This window comes from Heliconius melpomene, chromosome 15 (genome assembly GCF_056956725.1).
Source record: "Heliconius melpomene rosina isolate 202511_hmr_F chromosome 15, ASM5695672v1, whole genome shotgun sequence".
NCBI classification, from domain to species: Eukaryota; Metazoa; Arthropoda; class Insecta; order Lepidoptera; family Nymphalidae; genus Heliconius; species Heliconius melpomene.
In genome coordinates this window covers 12860758-12882156 of record NC_140403.1, presented here as the reverse complement: position 1 = coordinate 12882156, position 21399 = coordinate 12860758, and the positions used below count along the sequence as shown (strand labels likewise).

Genomic DNA, 21399 nt, shown 5'->3' with positions numbered 1-21399 from the left:
GTCTCTTTGTTCTCCCGAAGTATTTAAGAAAGTTAATTGAATTATTTTTGGTAGCTTAATATGTTTTATAGAACTTCGTTATTAATATACTAACTTAAATTTTGTTTATGAAAATATTTTTTTTTTCATTCAACATAATATAATGTTGAATAATATAACTTAATTCAATATAGTTATAGTAAATGTGTTATGAAGGAAGCGTTTAGTTTATCAGAAGAGACATCTTCACGCATTTCCAGCGCACATGCAAAGAGCTTCAGTTATTAAACAATATAAAACAGAAAAATAATAAGACGCTACACTGCTAGCAAAACATTATTATTTTAGGAAAGCTAACATTAGCAAGCGAAACGGTAAATACTTAAAATAGTATTGCAATGCGACGTACTACGTTGTTCTCAGAGGAGCATCCCGCGTGGAAAGTGCCTCTAACATTTACACAAACGGTGGCGTCTGAGCGTATTTTAGAAACTGCAGCTTAAAGGTGTTCTCATATAGAAACGTTGACTTTTAATTACGGTTTGAGTTAATAATATCTTTGTTCATGTATGTTCTTGAAAATAGCTGTGCTTTGCTCTACTGGGATCGGTCTATTATTACTGACAGGTATATTGTTGCCAATAGACCTGATATAGTACTAGTAGACCGAGTGGCGCGCCGCGCAGTGATTGTTGACGTTACTATCCCACATGATGAAAATCTCGTGAAGGCCGAAAAAGAAAAACAATCTAAATATTTGGACCTAGCCCATGAGATTACCGCCATGTGGGATGTCAATGCGACTATCATTGTGCCGATAGTGGTTTCGGTTAACGGTTTAATAGCGAAAAGCCTCGACCAACACCTTAAGAGGTTATCGCTTAGCTGTTGGATCAAGAACCGGATACAGAAGGCAGTGTTAATTGAGACGGCACGTATTGTGCGGAGGTTTCTCTCTCTGGAGCCCTAGCCACCGATGGCTTGGACCCTTGTTCCGCCCTCGGAAGAGTGTTTTTTTTTTTTTTTAATATTTTTAAATGTATCTTTTTTATAATAATTTATATTTAAAATGTAAAATTGATTCACTAATTTAATAAAAGTATATTCTGATCTTTGTATATTTTTCAATGGGTTCCAGAGACTTACTTTATAAAATTAAAATAAGTTGATATGATATGATTGGTAGAATTCGGAGTATAATATATCATGATGTAAAGTCATAAATTGATATCTCACTCAGGATAACATATTAATTAAGTTAATTAAGAAGCTTATTATATACATGTAAATTAAATTCCCCTGAAGATTGTCCAATAATATTATGCTAACACCAAAAAAATATATATTTTTTTAGTTTTAAAGATAGTCTATTATTTCAAAAATTAAGTAAACGTCAAATACGGTAATATTACAGACAAATATGTACCTAGCATACACAATAAGCGAGTAAAACAAATGTTTGTAAAGGTCAGTCGGGGTCGGACTCGGTAAATATACAGTTAATTTGGTAAGCTTAGTTCGTCATTAAATAATATTATTTGTGATTTTTATATTTTTTTTATATGATAAAACCAAAATTATGGCATTATCTTAATTACGAGATTATTTTGCTATACTATTAATTGCAAAATCGACGATTTTTTAAACTAACTTATAATAGTAAAAATTATATCAGAAAGAAAAAAAATAATAGATTTTTATATAAGAATGTAATGAATTCCATCGTTCAATTTCCTTTCCGAGAATACGATCTCCTACCACAAAATGTCATTATAATAACGAAAGAATCTGTCAAATGTCCTAAGATTAGCCGACTGGTATAAATCAATCCACTGAAGATATTGACGGGAAATGGACTTTCCGCTCTATTGGGGACTTTTGATGGGCGATTAATGAAATCTATTTATTTCTATTTTATGGTAAGAAATGGTTTGTACAGGATTTAAAACTGTTACATAAAAAAACAATAATTCTTAGTCTTGTAACAATGTTTTATTTAAATATATCTGTGACTACTTTGTTTTGAACAAAGATATACAAATATCTCGCGAGCTCAAATTATAGATAGATAGATAGAAAAACTTTATTGCTCACAAAGCTTTACAGAGGAATATAAAGGACAGTCTTAAAATAAATCCAGAGCGTGCAAAAGCGGTCTTATGGCTGATAGCAATCTCTTACAGACAACCTTTGAAGAGAGTAATTTAGTCTTAAGAGATACGGGCTAGCGCAAATTTAAAATGTTTAAAAAAATATATAAAGATCAAATAATTCCTTATAAATAATATAAATATACAAAATATGTATAATATAGTTCCATGTAGGTACATATATTAGCAATGAAGATATAGTCAATGTAATGTTTGTTGAACTAACTGTCTCGACTACAGAACGCGGCGCTTAGTCTTGAAAGAAGTAGTCCCAGGCTTTATATAGGTCAAAGTATATATATATATATATATATATATATATATATATATATATGTATATGTAGATTTATTTATTAGCTATTTCATAGCACTAAAAGGAGCTTCGATTTATGGTTAGCTTCTATGAATAATAAAATATAGCTCAAATAGGAAGATGAATTGTGTACTCGTATATAGGTTACGACGGCGAGGATTTATAGTAGTTATATTCCTTATCAAGTATGAAAATAATTTCTCAATTCACTGTACAGTGCGTAGTAAATTAATTTGATTTGTTTTGACTATACGTAAAGTAAACAGCTCATTTTGATAATAACATATCGATCGACATATTTAAGCAACTGAGGTTTTAACTATATAGCGGTTGAGATGTGATACCACTATTTAATATGATCTTATTTATTTTACACTAAATGAGTAAAATTAAAAATCCAAATTTTGTGGAGAAATTGTCCAAATTTATTTAACTCACAGATACGTGAAGAGAAAATAATCACAGAAGGAAATAAAGAAATTTAAATAAATACCAATAGAAAATACAAGCTAAACTAGCACGTAATAGCAAGAAGTTAAGGTTAAAAATTGAATGCAAGCTAAGAGAGCAATGGATACACAAGTGAATGTCGCAAGCGATTCTAGCCGACTCTTTAAACGTGGCGATGCTGGCTAGCAGCCTACGACACGCATAGCAAAAAAACTCGGAACAGGTTTGAATTGTTCCAATGCGCTGCGTGCGGATGATTTTAGTAAATATATTAATATTAATTTAGAATAAGTAATGTTCCCTACAGTACTCCCCCCCAGAGACCTGGTCAAGGGCGATAGTAGTCTGGAAACCTAATTCTTCTGCCGCTTCTTGTCCGCTTCTGAATTGTCTGCTCCACGTTGGATTGAGAGACAGCCTTTGGTGCTGTTATTATCCTCTTTGATGCAGGAACGGCCTCTCGCGTAACATATGCGGGCTTGATCCTGTCCACACTAACGTTATTAGGCTTACCACATATGTCTATTTTGAAATATTTAGGAGTCCTCTTGAGAACCTTGTATGGGCCTGCATAAGGTGGTTCCAGTGGTTTGCGGACGTGGTCCTGCCGTAAAAAAACATGTGTTGTCTCTGCAAGGTCAGCTGGCATATAAAAAGGACCTGTCCTATGCCATGACGTGGGCTTCGGTGAGAGTCGTGCCATACCAGCACGAAGACGAGTGACCAGATTTGTGATATCTGCAGTCCTGTAGTCTTCTGAGGGTGCCAGAAATTGCCCTGGAAGTCGAAGGGGCTCCCCGTAGACCAGCTCAGCCGCTGAAGCCTGAATTTCATCCTTCCAAGCGCTACGGATGCCCAGCAGCACTAAGGGAAGTGCTTCCGTCCAGGTCGAAGAGGGATGGCACATGATAGCTGCCTTCAGCTGCCGATGGAGTCTCTCGATCAAGCCGTTGGAAGCTGGATGATACGAAGTAGTCGTAAAGTGATGTGCACCAACCATGGCTGATAGTGCCTTGAAGAGATGCGACTCGAATTGCCGACCCCTATCGGTTGTAATTCGAAGAGGGCAACCAAATCTTGCTATCCAACCAGAGAGAAGAGCGGCAGCACAGGAATCAGCTGTGATGTCCTTAAGTGGGAATGCCTCAGGCCATCGTGTGAAACGGTCGATGACAGTAAGACAATATCTGAAATCAGACGAAATAGTTAAAGGTCCGACGATGTCGAGGTGGATGTGTTCAAACCTCGATGTAGGAGTTGGAATTGAGGATAAGGGAGCAAGGGTATGACGGTGAACTTTGCTCTTTTGACAAAGTATACACTCTCGTATCCACTCTCTACAGTCTTTGCGAATCCCTGGCCATACGAATCTCTGTGTAACCAGCCGCACTGTAGCTGTCCTACCAGGATGGCTCAAGCTGTGTAAAGTTTCAAAAACTTGTCGGCGAAACTTCTCAGTAATGAACGGGCGCGGAGAAGACATTGATACGTCACAGTATAACTTCTGGTTACAGTCTGGCAAATCTACTTTAGCCAGTTTTAACGATGAGCCTTTTTGAAGCAGACCTAGCAGTTCAGGATCAGTATCTTGAGCAAGTGCTAGAGCCTGGTAATCAATAGATCGACTCACCTCTTCCAGTCGTGACAGAGTATCAGCCACTACATTCAAACGTCCTGGTAAGTATTGAATAATAGTTGTGAACTGAGAAATATAATCAAAGTACCGATATTGGCGCGGTGAGCATTTCTCCCTGTTAATGTTGAATGCATATGTGAGAGGTTTATGATCCGTGTGAATCACGAAGTTTCGAGCCTCAACCATGTGTCGAAAATATTTAATGGCTTCATAAATGGCTAACAGTTCTCTGTCGTAAGGACTATACTTCTTCTGCGCAGATGTTAATTTTTTAGAAAAGAAACCAAGAGGTTGCCATACGTTATTAACACGTTGTTGAAGAACTGCTCCAATTCTGACATCAGAAGCATCAGTGGCAATAGCTAGCTCTGCAGAAGGATCTGGGTGAGCCAGTAATGTGGCTTGAGATAAACAAGTCTTACATTTTTGAAAGGCTTCCATCATCTCCGGTGTCATAGTGATCGGCTTAGCTCCTTTCATCTTAGGTCCTAGAAGCGCAGCATCTAATGGTGCTTGGATATTTGCGGCGTCGGGAATAAAACGCCGATAAAAATTGAACATACCGAGGAAACGTCGTAATTCCTTAGCAATTTCGGCACATTGCACTCCTGTATGCTCTTTACGTTCGTCTCTAAAGGTTGAGTCCCAGAATCTGACACTAGGTAACCAAGAAATTTTACCTGTCGCTGCCCGAAGACACACTTGGATGTGTTTATCAAAACACCATACTCTTTGAGCCTGGTGAAGAGTAGTCTGATGTGGCGCTGATGTTGTTCTTCAGAACTGGAAAATACCAAAATGTCGTCTAAGTAACCAAAACAAAAGTCATCAAAATCACGTAGCACTTCGTCCATGAACCTCTGAAAGGTTTGTGCTGCATTGCGCAGTCCGAAGGTCATGTACGGGAACTCGAAAAGTCCAAAAGGAGTTGTAATGGCTGTTTTGTGGATATCATTGACGTGTACTGGTATTTGATTGTACGCCTTGACTAGATCGATAGTTGAAAATACTGTACAACCAGAGAGTTGGTAGGAAAAATCTTGGATATGGCGTATCGGATACCTGTCAGGTACTGTGCGAGCATTGAGTGCTCTGTAATCACCACATGGTCTCCATCCGTCGTCCTTCTTCTTAACTAAGTGCAGAGCGGACGACCACGAACTGTTAGAGGAGCGGGCAGTTCCCTGTGACAGCATATCGTCAAATTCTTTTTTGGCTGCTTTCAGTCTAACTGGGTCTAAACGACGAGGTCTACTGGTAACCGGTGGTCCGGGAATGGTTTTGATGTAATGCACGGTAGTATGCTTAGGTAAGGAAGACGTACCTGATGGTCTCGTTACCTCTGGAAACTCATGAAGCAGCTGATGGTATTTTGATTCTCCCGAAATGGCTTTGACTGACGCAAGGTCATCGGAGATATTTTCTTTTATTGCTTGCACTGACAGAGTGGTATTTCCATCGACGAGTCGCTGACATCTGCAATCTACAAGAAGATTGTAAAATATCAAAAAATCTACGCCGATAATGGGCTTTGAAACATCAGCGATGGTAAATTTCCAGGTGAAAGTACGCTTTAGTCCTAGGTCTAAGTGTAACAATGCAGGACCGTAAGTATGAATGACTGTACCGTTCGCCGCCATGAGTTCATACTTTGTCTTGGTACAGGGCGCCTTGGTAGCCAACCGTGGAAAAACGCAGAGATCCGAGCCAGTATCAATGAGGAAAAGCATTTTTGAAATACGGTCGGTAATGAAAAGACGGCCTGTAGGTAAAGGGCAGACGTTGGCCGCTACTTCCGGCTGCCCAGAGAGTTTTCCGACTCTCCGTAACTACATGGCTGCACACATTTTTTAGCATTTGAACCAAATTTAAAATGGTACCAACACTTTTGCCGGGTAGTCGACTTCCTGCGATGTCTGGAATGGCTCCGGGAACGCTCTTTAAATTTTGATGAGACCGAGTTGTGACGTACCTGGGTCGAGAGTTCCGATACCTGCTTGGTCAGGAGTTGGATCTGCTTGGCCATTTCTTCCAACATGGAGGATGCAGGGGGTGTGGCCATCGCAGATGTGCTTGCGACCTGTGGTGATGAGGGTGCTATCTCATGCACCTTGTCTGCCAGGTCAGCTAATTTTTCGATAGGCAGATCAGGCTGTGAAGCTATAACCGTTTGAATGTTTTGTGGTAATCTACTCGACCATAATGTTTTTAAAAAATCCTTGGGGACAGATGAACCCGCAAGATCTTGCATGTATCGCAGAAACTGTGATGGCTTGCGATCACCTAGCTGCTCGTGCCTCAGCAACTGCATCACTTTCTTTTCTTGAGACGCAGACAATCTTTTAATCAGTTGCGTTTTAAGAGTGATGTATTTATCCGTCTCGGGAGGAGAAATGATAATATCCTTCACCTCGACAGCAAATTGATTATCTAACTGAGCGGCAACGTAATAAAATTTTGTAGTATCACTTGTTATATTAGATAAAGCAAACTGACCTTCAATTTGTGAAAACCAAAGGGCTGGTTCTTCCGGCCAGAATGGTGGAATACGCACGCCAATTCTGCACACGTTGGATGTAGTCGCGTCCTCCATCTTGTATCAGAGGTCACTTGCCAAGGTCGTTAAAATGGCCTCCTGCCGTTTTAAATCTTCTTGCCAGCAGTAAACGCAGGTATTTATTGTAGTGCTCACCAATTTAGGGGTCACCAATATAGCGGTTGAGATGTGATACCACTATTTAATATGATCTTATTTATTTTACACTAAATGAGTAAAATTAAAAATCCAAATTTTGTGGAGAAATTGTCCAAATTTATTTAACTCACAGATACGTGAAGAGAAAATAATCACAGAAGGAAATAAAGAAATTTAAATAAATACCAATAGAAAATACAAGCTAAACTAGCACGTAATAGCAAGAAGTTAAGGTTGAGAATTGAATGCAAGCTAAGAGAGCAATGGATACACAAGTGAATGTCGCAAGCGATTCTAGCCGACTCTTTAAACGTGGCGATGCTGGCTAGCAGCCTACGACACGCATAGCAAAAAAACTCGGAACAGGTTTGAATTGTTCCAATGCGCTGCGTGCGGATGATTTTAGTAAATATATTAATATTAATTTAGAATAAGTAATGTTCCCTACAACTATACTGTATATGTATATAACTCTGCAATCTGCAATGGGTGTAAAATTTATAATTGAAACGTCAAAATTTACCACTTTTTGATTAGATCTGACTTTTTGTTTTAGGCTGCCCCTCTCTATAGGTTGATACAATGAGTATATAAGAAACGACAAGATAATCGTTATCAACCAACAATGTTATCAACCTCAACCAACGTTATCTGTCTCAATTCGTTCTGAGCGAAAGAGCAAGACAAAAAATAGTTATATAATAAATTTGACAATGACAATTATTATTTGCATATAGTTTTCTTTTTTATGGAAGTATTTACAATAATACTGCTTTATAATAATATATTCCTCAAATGGAAATTCCAGTCCATTTACTCTTCTTTAGCACTTTTGTTCTACGGATGGAAAGAAATGATTTTAATAAAAGTAATTTCAGAACAAATTTATTCGATTTACCCACGATAAAGGTTGAATAATAATTATGGAGGGTTGCCAGTGTAATTTGTTTAAGTTCTTTTCTGAGGATAAACGTCGCGCTGAACAGTTATTGTTCAAAATATCGATAGTTTATTTTGTTGCCTTGAGTATGTATTTTTAGTTCAAAATTATTTATTATCTTTTGCATATAGATTACAATTAGTTAACATAGGCTATAGATATGAATAAAAGATCGTGAATAGGCTAACTCGTAGTAAGCCTACATTTTTTATGAATTAATAGAAAATGTAGACTAACTCTATGGTAAGGAAGTTAAGTTATATATTTTTTTATATATTATGAATGTAATATACTTAATTGGTATTATTAGGTAGGTACATATCGATAAAAGCATTGTCCTAAACATCATTACAAATTATGAAAATTACATTATAAATTAATGAAGTTATAATTTAAAATACGGTACTACCTCATCATTATTATGCAAGAGGCTACCTGAAACGTTAATTATATTTCAAGTTCATTACTGACGATTGAGAGAAAAAAAGGAAATAAAAAACAGAGTAATTATATCTATATAAAGAATGAAATTTTATGCTGATTACAAATTAGGGGATAGGAATACTTTATAAAAATGGTTTCTAAAATTTTATAAATATATTTTATTAATCACAGTAACATATAGTAATAGTGATATTACTTCTTTAAACTAAACTTACTTTGACAGTCAATAATTTTTAAGCGCTTTGCTAATTTCATCTCTTAATTATTTTTATTTTCTCTTTTTATATTTTAAATAGCCTAATTAATTTAGAATAAATTAAAAGCAAGATCCGTACCGTAGGAAACCGTAGCATTTGGCACTCCGTTCTCCTTGACTACTTCGCCAAACACAGCGTGACCTAAATTAAGTTAAAAGCAAGATCGAGTGTCATTACACCAAGGGTCGGTCGTGGTGGTATACGAGTATAATGTATCCACACCATTGTGGATCGATCTAAGATTAATAGGTAAAGCTTAATGATAGATTCCCTTTAGAATTAAAACTCTAATATTTTCCTAATGTTCCTTCATTACACTTTAATTTCAATGAGCGATTGCATTTCGTAATTACTACAAACTTAAAGCAATTAAGGTCACAACTAGCACGTTAGCTAGTCCAATAAAAAAAAATCGACCCTACAGTGACGCACGGCATGTAAAAGGGTGTGTGAGCTCCCTAAAGACTGAGCCTTATTATTGATTACTACTTAAATGAAATTATACAAACTTCGCCATGTCTTTGCCTGGTAAAGAGTATTATTTTCTATCTTCTATATACTATATACTTTTTAGGGTTCCCTTATAAAAAGGAACCCTCATAAGATCACTCTGTTGTCCTTCCATCTATCTGTCGGTCTGTCTGTCTGTCTGTTTGTCAGTCAAGACGCTTTATCTCAGGAACGCTTGGAGATAGCGAGTTACAATTATATAAACTCAAATTTACGGCGTTATGATTTCCTGATAAAAACATATTTCTATATTTACTTAGAAAAACGGTATATGTTTTATTGGATAGAGTGGGTATTTCTTTTTGATTTTAACGCATCTAATGCAGTATACAGGATATCCAGATGCGATAGATACTTAAAAGTAAAAAATAACAGTAAAATATTACAAAAATTGTTTATTTTTCCATGAATTTTTCCATAATGCTCTTTACCTAATTGTATACATTAAGTTTGTTAGATGGAAACTTGCTTGTTGTAATATAAAAATATTTTTCTTTGAGAAATGTTGTCAACAGCAAAAAGGTGGAATTGTCGCCAATGCTGGCTACATGCCAACGTTTCTTACTGCTATTACGTTAGCTTTCTGAGTATTTTTCACTTTCCATTCTTTAAGCCAGTATTAAATGTATGATAAATTACTTTCTGTAAGTAATTATAATTTCTTTCATGAATTATTTAGTAAAATATATTTGACAAAAATTAATTTTAAATGAATAACTTTATAAAATTTAATAAATATTTATAATAATTTAGTATTTGTTATCGCTTGGTTGTCTAAGCCTACCTCGCCTGATGTATGGTTGTAAAATCAAATAAATAGAATTAAGATTCCGTTTCGTATACTAACGCATATAAAATCAGTACAAGTTACAGTAGTAAAAGACAGTGGTTTCTCTCTTTTTAGCGCAGGCTTGACATAGCTAACACACTGGAGTAAGTCACATACAAACACATATGAACAATGTACACTCATCCATCGGTCTAGTTTCTGTGAAACGGAAATGACAGTTCTGCCCCATATAGTTGAAGCTACCCCCTGTGATGAAAACGAAGAGATTTTTCTTTAGCTACTATAATACTACGGTTTCTTAGTCTTCATATTTTAATAACGACCAGTTCTTATCATGAACGTGCATGAACGAGCCACAAATCTTGTAATATGAATTAATTAATTAAAATATCATTATTGCACTGTCTATAAAAAAATGATAAACATTATAAATATAAGCTTACGGCAACTGTTCCATTAATTCAATAACTAAACTTTTAAGTACAATAATTATTTGTGCCATTAATATATAAAAACACTAGTGGAGCCGAACGCGGCTACGCCCGCTTGAACTATACGAATATTTATAAAGTATATTTATGAAATTATTTTCAGTTTTCAATAGACAGATGCGTTAAGCAAGCTCATTTTGGGTGACGTTTTATAACAATGAACTTTGCAAATCGTTGCTTAGCAACGCGACAGTTGTTATTAACATGGCGGAATAAATTGCATGTCAAATTAATAACTATTTTAATATGTGGGTATATATCTAAAATATTACAAATATGAGAAAAAAAAGTATCCTATGTTCATCCCGAGACACTCAAGTATCTCTATATGAGTATTTTATCACAATTATATTGGCGGTTTGGCCCTGATTGCGTAAAAGACAGACAGACAGACAGACAGACAGAGTTACTTTCGAATTTATAATATAGGTATGGATATACTTTATCCATGTAATATACCGGAAACAAAACTAATATAAATAATATACATAAGTAAAGCACACGTCCGTAGCTGCATGCAGTTAATTACAACAGCGTGTAGTCTAACGGAACACTATATAAACTACCCAAAGCTAATTGGGCGCAGTTAAATTACTTGAGCATTTATAATCAACAGTAGTTCCTAAGCAAATAAAATTTATTAAAATATGCAAAGTATTTCGATTTTCATACTCAAAATTGTCTGTTTTGATGATTTCAAAATACATTCATAAAGCAGAGGGTCTGTCAGTAAATGCAATGATTTGAGTTCGATTCTCCGCTCGGGGGAACAATTCAGCCGAAAAGGAGAGAAAGGAGTATAATTGATATGAAGGTCTCTGAAGAAAAAGAGTGAAGCTGAAAGAAATAATTACTATTTATAGAGCGATAGATGTAGCGTCTAAATAAGATATTTTTACAAATAATATTAACGCGAATTCAAATTTAAAATATTAATGTACTAGTTAGATTTTTCTTTTCATTACTTTAGAAGAAATAGCTACCATATAAGAGCACTTATCGTTCCATTACGAGAAATAGTCAATTCCTATGCGACTTGGTGACCTCGATAGACGTTACATATGTTCAAGCACGCTCACTGGAAAGCGACCGGTAGCGTGAAATACGTATTTTACAATTTGTGAACATTGCTATTTTAACCTGATAATGCTTGTTATATTTTAAATTTTAACATTTTAACTAATGCAATGCCTCCAGAATTCGGTGGCAAATGGAGAGTGGAGTGTCACACTAGGTTCCCTCTGCCTACCCTGTTACATACGGGACATGCCGTGCGTGCGGGATGAACCTAGAAAAAGTTATAGAAAGATGAATATCTCAATAAATAAAGAAAATTGCGAAACATCGTTGTGTAGTGGTACAACGCCGGCCTGTAAACGCGACGATTGTCGGCTTGATCCCAACTTGCCCTTATAAGACAAAATGCGTCGTTGAGTTCCGTAAATCAATAAGCAATGTCTCGATTTCGGGTGAAAAGCGGAGAACCAAGTGTCCTGACACTGTTCTCTCTGTCCACCTCTGCCCTGTTATGAGGAAAACAATGAATCTATTTATAAAAAAATAATCTCACCTCCCTAGTACTTAATATTACCACCACTATCATACGTGTGCTAGTAACACTGTAGTGATGGTCGCACAGGTCCTTGTCGTTCGTACCAGCGTATTCCCTAGATAAGTAACCCAATTTGAAAAAGATCATTTATAATAGGAAATTCGCTGCTTAGACACTCAACTGTTATAATAATTTAGTAAGCACGGAATTAATTGAATTAATAAAGACTCTATAAAGTTTTACCATATCTAATATATAATTATATCTAATATGTGTTAGTTAATATATATATTTTTCTGATACTTTAATTTTTTTTTGATTGCACTGTGTTGTTATTCCGCTGTTTGGCACTTCCATAGGTTGGGTGGAAGAGATTTCTTTCAGAAATAAGCCCGCCATTGTAAACATAACTTTTTAACTGTTTTCTTACTATTTTCATACATGTGCAATAAAGAATATATATATACACTCCGATTAATACAGTCACTAAATTTAATATTTTCTAAGCGATACACACAAGTAATTATTTTACAAATGAAAAGGTTAACTTTCTAAAGAGAAATTTTTATTTTTACAAAGTATTTAGTTAATTGAATTATATTTTACTGGATTATACCTAAATTTTAAATGTAAATGGATATTACAAACAATCAAGTATAATTTCATGATAATCATGTTATTAATTAACCTTCCTGAATAATAGAATAAATAGAAAAAAGAAATATAAAAGATAATAGAAACTAATAAAGATTTCTGGGGCTTTTATAAGTAATGTAAAGTGAGCAGGTTGAGTGTATTTTTAGTATTAGTATTTATTCAACAATAATAATTATCACGATAAGCAGCTTTTAGTGTATATATTCATGTTCATGCAGAGATTAATTACCTTCATTCTCATTATCATAATGGATTATCAGCTGTTACAGCTGGACTTCTCGATATTAAAGCACTGTATGTACATATAATATTATTAGAGATATTTAAAATAAAATCAAAGATAACGGTGGCAGAAACTTAAAATGTTAAAAATGTAAATTAATAACAGAATAGTCCATTCAATAATATTTTGAGGTATTTTTAAGCCCGCTTTCAAATTAGTATTTAGACTTTTGGTGATAAATTTATTAAAATCTGTTTTACTATTTATAATTGTTTATACTTAATTTTAAAATTATAATCTAGGATCTATATATCTTTTAATTTATAGTGGCACATGAAAGAGAATATCTTAAAAAGCTTTAATATCTTACGAAAAAGCTCGCGGATTGTCCAAGTCGAATACGTAAGCTCAATTATTGGCGAATGTCTAGTACTAGACGTAGCGATATCATACGAACACAGCGCGGTTATGACGTCCCATTACGACGCAGAAAGGGTTAATTGTGAGTATGAAACTGTGAAATGAATGTAGGTGTCATGTGTTGTTGAAAGTTGTGAGCGAGTGTCATTGTAACTTTACAGCTTAGATAACTTAGTTTTGTATTAAAAGCTCTCAAACTCGGGTTCAACGGTAATATAATTTGTTTCGTTATATAAATAGCGGGGATGATGAAATTAATAATTGAGTTCACTCGTTATGTTTGAGTTATGAATTAGAGATTTCAATAGTGGCTTTTACTACACCTATTAAGTTGTGCCTTATTGTAAGATACATAATTTACAACATGTTTTTGATTGCAAATAATTTTGTGTTGTTTAAATTTGTGTCAAATTATTTCTTGTAAAGGAATTAAAGATAAAAAAAATGTGCGCTTCGTTCTTTATCAATTATTAAGCTAAACTAATCTAACATATAAGGAAATTATGTTAAGTCAGTCAACTTTAAAATATAATTAAAAAATGTTGAAGAACAGATCGCTACAAAAAATACTTTACATTAGTATCGTTTAATCCAATCTACATACACTTTTATTGTTTGTAGAGTTGAAACGAAACTATAAACAAATTAGTTACAAATCTTTTCTTTTATATCCACATATCATGATCATAATAAAAAAAAATTAACAAAATTGAAATTACTTTAGCAAAATAAAAAGTACCAATTATAGCAAAGTCATACTTACTTCAAAAGATTAAATCTAATTGTTAGCTGTCTGTCTTTATTTGTTTTTTTGTTTGTAATTTTTATTATTTATTATAGGTTTCCCTACCTCTGTCTACCCTATTATATATGGGATACCGCGTGACGCTAAAAAATATTATCATAGTTATCAAAATTATGCTTTTTAATTGTTCAGTTCGGTACAGACACTAGCCACGCAAGCTGGAACATAACCAAACATTTCTAGCAGTATTTAAACGCATTTTCCTAAAGCCACGTAACCCTATCTTAATTTTCCAAAAAGTAAACGGCCTTGCACACAAATCTTTCATCTCTATCTCGACGTTGAATTCTGGAGCAGTTTGAACTGCGCAGTGAAAATAATCGCAGAAGTAAAGTACAATGGTCGCCTGGCCAGAGCTCCGACACGGTATGGTAGGTTACAGTGCGATAGAATTAACAATTTAACCTTTCATCGACAGTTCGTACGTCACAGACAAGCAAATAGAATACAATCGACAGGTATTGTTTAACTTTCATATTATCTGGCCATACTTTTAATCACAATTGTCGTTAGTTTTCAGGTTATATTATACAATTGGAACTTTATTTATCCAGTTATATTAAGCTTTAATAGTTTTCATTACACGAAGAGTAGATATGCTATATATACTGAGAATTAAGTTTTGTTTTAAATTATAATTCAAATGTAAGACATATCATTTTAATATTGACAATAGCATAAAAATACTAGTAAAAAGTGAGCAAACACCGACCGCCATCATTGAAAATGGCCTCATTTCCATGATGCACCCCAGTCCCCAACCGCTCTTAAGAGAAATTGCAATTTAGTTTGTTGTTGACAATGTAATATGAAATATGTTGTAGAAATATTACTTAGACTAAGGAAATAGCTTTTTAGATTTGACAACGATGTTGCTATCATGTAACGGTAAATATTGAAATACATTATTAAGATAACTTAACTGTTTTATTAGTACAATAGAATGTATAGAATATTATTTACTTACTTTATTTAATAAACTTCAATATATTTCAATGAAAACATAAAAGATTAAGAGGTAATCTAAACGTGTGTTCAATGTAATATAACAAGAGTATTGATTAAATTATAAGTAATTTTTGTTGAACACATAGATACTGATCAATAGACACGAACACAAGCTAAATATTCTATGTATATAATAATTATGTTAACAAATATAATAACCGCTCAAATAAATGATTGAATGGACTGAATTTTGAGACAATCAAGAAAAATGATCATTTTTGTTCCTTTTGCCTCACTTCGTTAAATAGTAAATTGCTATGAAAAAAACATAAACGCAATCACATCTGGCCTTCTGCCAACCACAGGAAAGACAGACATTATTCAATTTCACCAATCAAAAAATTTTCGTAAAAAAATATATTCAAACTAATTTCAAGATGATAACGAACTTCGTGGAAATAGACCGCCTTTATAATCACATTTACAGTAATCATCTTACATAAATATTGAATGCTTGCCTTACAAGTTGAAAGTGAATTTTAAATGTAGTACTCTGTAAATGATTTATACTCCAGATTGTAAGTTCAAAGATGAAGTAGGTATTAGATATTACATTGTATCAAGTTTGAAACCTTTGGAAGTCGTAATTTTTTTGCAAAATAACACGTTAAGTTGTATTTCTTTATTTATATCGCTTAGCTTTCGTAGTTCGCAGTTTGTTTTTGTAGTTTGTAGCTTGGATATATTGAGTTGAAATTTAAAAAGCTAACTTAGCTCTACGGCCCCATGATTTCCATAAATTTTTTTGTACATTTCCTTAAAAAAAAAGATATGGCCGTATATATCGCAAAAAACATATATTTTGACAGCATCAAGGGAATCAAAATTCATAGAGTACTTCCTGTTGACCTACAATTAAGAAATTGGGCAGTTAGCATCTACAGGTAGTACTAGTTCAGGAAAAAATCTGAAAACTATACAATTGTGGTTAAATCATAAAAAAAATAGAAAAGGGAACAAATTTCGGTGAGGCGCTAAGTTTAAATGAGATATCAGATAAAAGGGCTCTGGCTAAGCTGGCTTGAATTTCAGAGAAAAGCTCGAGACCGACAATTTTTGTACGGAACATCGGTCCGAGCCCGAGTCTCGCTTGTCCGTTTTTAATATACAAACAAAAAAAATATATAATAGAACGTGTGTTTCTTAATTTTAAAAAATACTACACTAAAATACTTCTATTAAACAAGTACATTGCTTACGAGATAAAACTAAACTAAAAGTTATCATTAGCATCATAGTAAGGTAAATATAATGTATAGTTATTAATATTAACTCCTCGTGTTACGTGTATATTTCCATAACCTAAGTGCGCTTGCTATCCATAGCCCATAGATCAGCATGTTAAAGCAGAGGATCTATTCGTTAACTATGCATTATGCAACCTAACAATTTTCATGTTTGCTCTGCAACTAAGCCAACTAACGCAAACTTCTTGAATATAGTCACTGAATATTAATATACTACTGGCTCCGCGATTTTGCTTAAATTATTTGAGACTTAGCGCGCTCAATCCAACAAATTTGAATATCTGTTATGTATTACTAGAAGTTGTAGGATAGCTAGTCCACAAGAACAGTGGTGTTTTGGTAGAATTCTAGAAATCAGCATAATAATACTTTATACAATAATTATTCCTTTATAAAATACCTATTTTGTAAAGTTAACTCATATTAATTATGTACAAGGACGCAATAATGATGCAAATTTTTTGCGTAGATTTTCTGAAACAATTATTTCATAGTATTTTTCAATGTAAATTTCAAACTTAACATAACTTGTAGTTTTCGCCCATCAGTTGTTTTTGATGTCTCTATTAAGTCAACTGAAGTCATATTAAATTTTTACATACTTGAAATGACTAACAATAAAGAAATAATAACATTATACAACGCGACGTATAGTTGTAACTACCGTAGTACAACAATTTAAGAGGTATTTTCTTCTAACTTTTAACTAATGGATTAGTCGCAAACTTATATTTTATTATAACATGACAAGTTTCAAGTTTTAAATGGATGCGGTCTACTTCTTAGAGTTCTGGCACGAGAGTAAGGGGTCTTATTTTATTACGTCTATATTTGACTACATTTGCTCTGTCCTTTGGCTCAAATATAACAAAAGTTGACAAAACTCATAGACAAATATAACATTGTATCGCGACTTCAAGATTTTAATCTTAGAAATGGTTTTTTCTATTTTAAGAACAGGTTAACCTTCAGGTTTAGCTTATATGACATTGTAAATTTACGACACATACAGTTACTTTAAAAATTAATATGTAATAGTATATATATTTTTATATGTTAAGTTAATTATTTAAGAATTATTAAGGATTTAATAAAAGTTATTTAATAAAAATATTTATGAAATTATAAATAGGAAAATTAAATAAATGAATTAAAATATGAAAGCTGTTGAAAAAACATAGCCTTAATATAAATAATTGTACGTTGTACGATGAGATTTTCATCTAAAAATTTCAATACTTATTGGCATGAAATGGCGTGGCATGAAAAATGTGTCATAACCAAAATAATATAGATAAGTTTGTCATTTTGAAGAAATGTAATTTATTATAAAATGGATTATCATTTTCGTAGAAAAACCTTAAATTCTTGCGGTATATATCAGTCGAGTCACGAAAACACGTTTCACAAACATGCGTTAACATTTTCCTCACAAATATTAAAATAAATCAAATAGAGGGAACGTATCATTGTTTTTTTAGCTATAGCAGGTTGTACTTATGACGATTGTAAAAGCTTTAGTATAGTTTAAAGGTATTATTTAGTTATTAAGTAATATACTATGAAACTTAAATAATAAAAATATATAGTGCTACCATGGTTTATTCATTTCTCTTCTAATTAATAAAAATTTAAATGCTATAATGATAATAGTTATGATTCCATTTTGTCATCTGTAATGTAAAAAAAATATATTATACAACATATTATTTCAGTCAAGGTCTTATATTATACTTAACGTTAATAGTTACACTTAAACTAAAAGGATATAATTAAAATAGTCTTCTTTTTTTTTTCAAATATAAAAATTATCACTATGAAATATTTGTTCAATTTGGACAAATTTCAGTTTTATAATTTTGCCTAAAACATCAACATTATTACTGATTCATTTAGTTATAGGTTTCTTTAATAATTAAAAGTAATATTGGAAAATAGTTTTCTGTAAAATGTAGGTTTAAACAAAATATAAAACTTTTTGAACTCTATTATTATAAGTATCTACTACTTACCGCAAAGCGCTACCACTATTAAAACTTTCATTATCACGTTTTGGAGCACTGTACTCATTATATAATATCTATCGTAGCACCTCACAAGCACATCTGTCAAACTAATGACATATTAACATAAATAAAATAAACACAATAAATAATTTTCTTCTCTTCATTTTAAACAGTATATACACATTATAAATATTCGTCAGTTTAATAAAAAAACTAGGTTCAAAATAAATAAATAAATATTTGTATACAATAAACAATCGCGTTGTTTACGAGTTACCGGACCCGTTCGTATTAAATAATAGAACTGCGAGGAGCGAGTCGTGCTTCCCACTCTGGGTACGTCCGCCGTGTGTCCTTCGTTTTCCCGCTAGGCGCTAGGGCTACGTCATGCGCGGTGCGATCTCTTCAAAGGATGCTTAAAATTTTAAACTTTGTCAATTAATGAAATGGGAACCTTAAGGAGGTGAAATTGATAAGTGAAAAGTTTTAAATAAAAATATTTTTGTTTGTAGTAAGTTATGTGAACTTTATACAACATAGAATGTTATTACTATATGAGTATGTCGGTTTATATAGAGAACATTAACTAGTTCGCGGAGTAGCATCCGGTGACTGATAAAGCAACCCAACAAATAGGCATCTCGTCGGAGGCTGGCAGTGACGGGGTCAGTAAGTACATTATAAACTAACGATAAAGTTAAATGGCTGGAAGCTATTTCACGAGCCCTTGCCTCATTGCTCCTACGGTAATAGCTTACGTAATATAATGTAATATTTAATTACGAACATATTGGTCTAAACTTTAAATCGTTTTAACTATTAAATAAATAAGGAAATTACTCAATTTTGTTACGAAATTCCAATTTGGTAGCAAAATTTTATATTATTGATCACGATTTCGTACGTACCTGTAAAAATATTTAGAAGAGTTAATGGTTAAGTCACTAAAATTCCATCAAAAGTTATAATTAAATATATAATAGTGTATCTTGTACAATAAAAAAAATATATATGCGTCATTTTACCAATAATTATAATGATCATTTTTCAAACAATTATATTTTAAAATACTCTAAAACGACAATCTAGTTGTTATAATCAGGAGTATTGCCCTTTGACGAGAGCGACAAACATCGGGCCAAAGTAATTTATTCCTCACGCGTTACACTAGCTAACCTCTATTAAACGTCGTGAGTATTACCAAAAAGCTAAACAAAATAAGCGAATAATTTTTTACATTTTGAAGAGTAAATAATTAAATTATAATTTAACTATATATATTAAATTAATATGTTAAATTTCATATTTATAATTATAAACCAATTTCCTTTTCCAGGAAATCTAATTCTGAAACTTTTACGAGGACAAGCGAAGCCTCAAAATGTTTATGACAGTGCCGTCTGAGCTGGAACAAAATTCAAAACTAAATGAAGCCTTTGAGAAATTAGACATGTAAAGAGTAAATCCTTTGAATCTTAGCGTTTTACGTGAACTGATATTTAATTACGAAAATGAAGCGTCGTCTTCATTATATACCTACCACAGCTCATCAGGTGAAAATTTGACTTATGTAATTTATGTACATTTAAACATACCTGCGACAGAACAAAATTAATGCGAAAGTTTTGGGTTCGATTTCCGGGTAATATGATAAATCAACAAACAACAACTTCAACTCTCTATAACTACTTAAATTATTAACTTAGTAAAGTAGTATTTTTATTTACAATTAGACTCTATTCACACTACTATTTTCTACTCTTATAAAATATTTAACATTATTCAACGGAGTGCCAACCTAATACAAACTGACAACTTCTTTTGAACTAGACTTAAGTAGCTGGCAAACAATTTACTCGCAGCATAAATATTCTCAAGTGTCTTCCGCGAGTCTTCGCGTTCACATTCAATTCCACAACTTAACTTTAAATAACTTCTAAACCTCTTGGCATGTTCGCTTACAGTCGACGTATAACTAATTAAAGAAACTAATTAGACTGTACGTCTGGGGTATGAAAAACTGTCATAAACTTAAAACTTAGCGTTAGTTTAATATATAATACAATATATAATAATACACTTGAAATTGATTGAATAAACATCAATATGTATATTTTTATTTTCAGTATATACGGTCACTGTAAAACTGAACTTACAAACATATTCAAATCATATGACATAAAAATAGCATCAGCAAAAAAAGTTAAAACAAATAATAAATAAATAATACAATTTAAAATATTTTTTTTTAGTCCGTAGGACCAAAAATACCATCTGTCCATTTATTCTGGGAAACCAATAAATTGGGGAATAGGTGAGCGTAACGCAGGTATAATGGAAAATCCTATCGCCTATCGAATTTATCTTTACGTCACTGTAGCTACCCGATATCGCCCCAAATTTTTCCTTTGAGAATATTTCACTCCAATGAAAAATTGTACGCGCGTCTTTTGTCTTACTTTCGTGTAATACAGTCACGTATTTCATACATAGGAGCTAAACATACAGTGAAGTGAGTTAATAACATTTGTACAGACTCGAGTAGTCTTGATTTAGCTATACTCTGCTAAGAGTTATTATACTTGTAATAATTTATATTTCACATGAGAAATATTTGTTTTCTTTGTTTAATCTTACCTGAAGTACTGTAATGAAAAAGAAATGTAACTGAAACGTAGAATATTTATATTCGTGTAAATTCAAAATTCAAATTCAATTCAAATTCAAAATATTCTTTATTCAAATAAACTTTATAAGCACTTTTGAATCGTCGAATGTACATGTCAACAAAAAGCTACCACCGGTTCGGAAGGCAGTTCTACTGAG

The 21399-nt window shown here is 32.9% G+C and overlaps 1 protein-coding gene across 1 annotated transcript in view; it reads right to left on the bottom strand.

Annotated features, from left to right (window-relative positions):
• LOC146531756 (uncharacterized) overlaps positions 1–19075 on the bottom strand; it is a 31958-nt gene extending 12883 nt beyond the window's left edge. The window contains exon 1 of the mRNA XM_085198271.1: positions 18580–19075. Within this exon, the coding sequence (XP_085054397.1) occupies positions 18580–18637 (58 nt within the window). The 5' untranslated portion in view covers positions 18638–19075. The remainder of the gene's footprint in view (positions 1–18579) is intronic.
• Positions 19076–21399: the final 2324 nt, after the last annotated feature.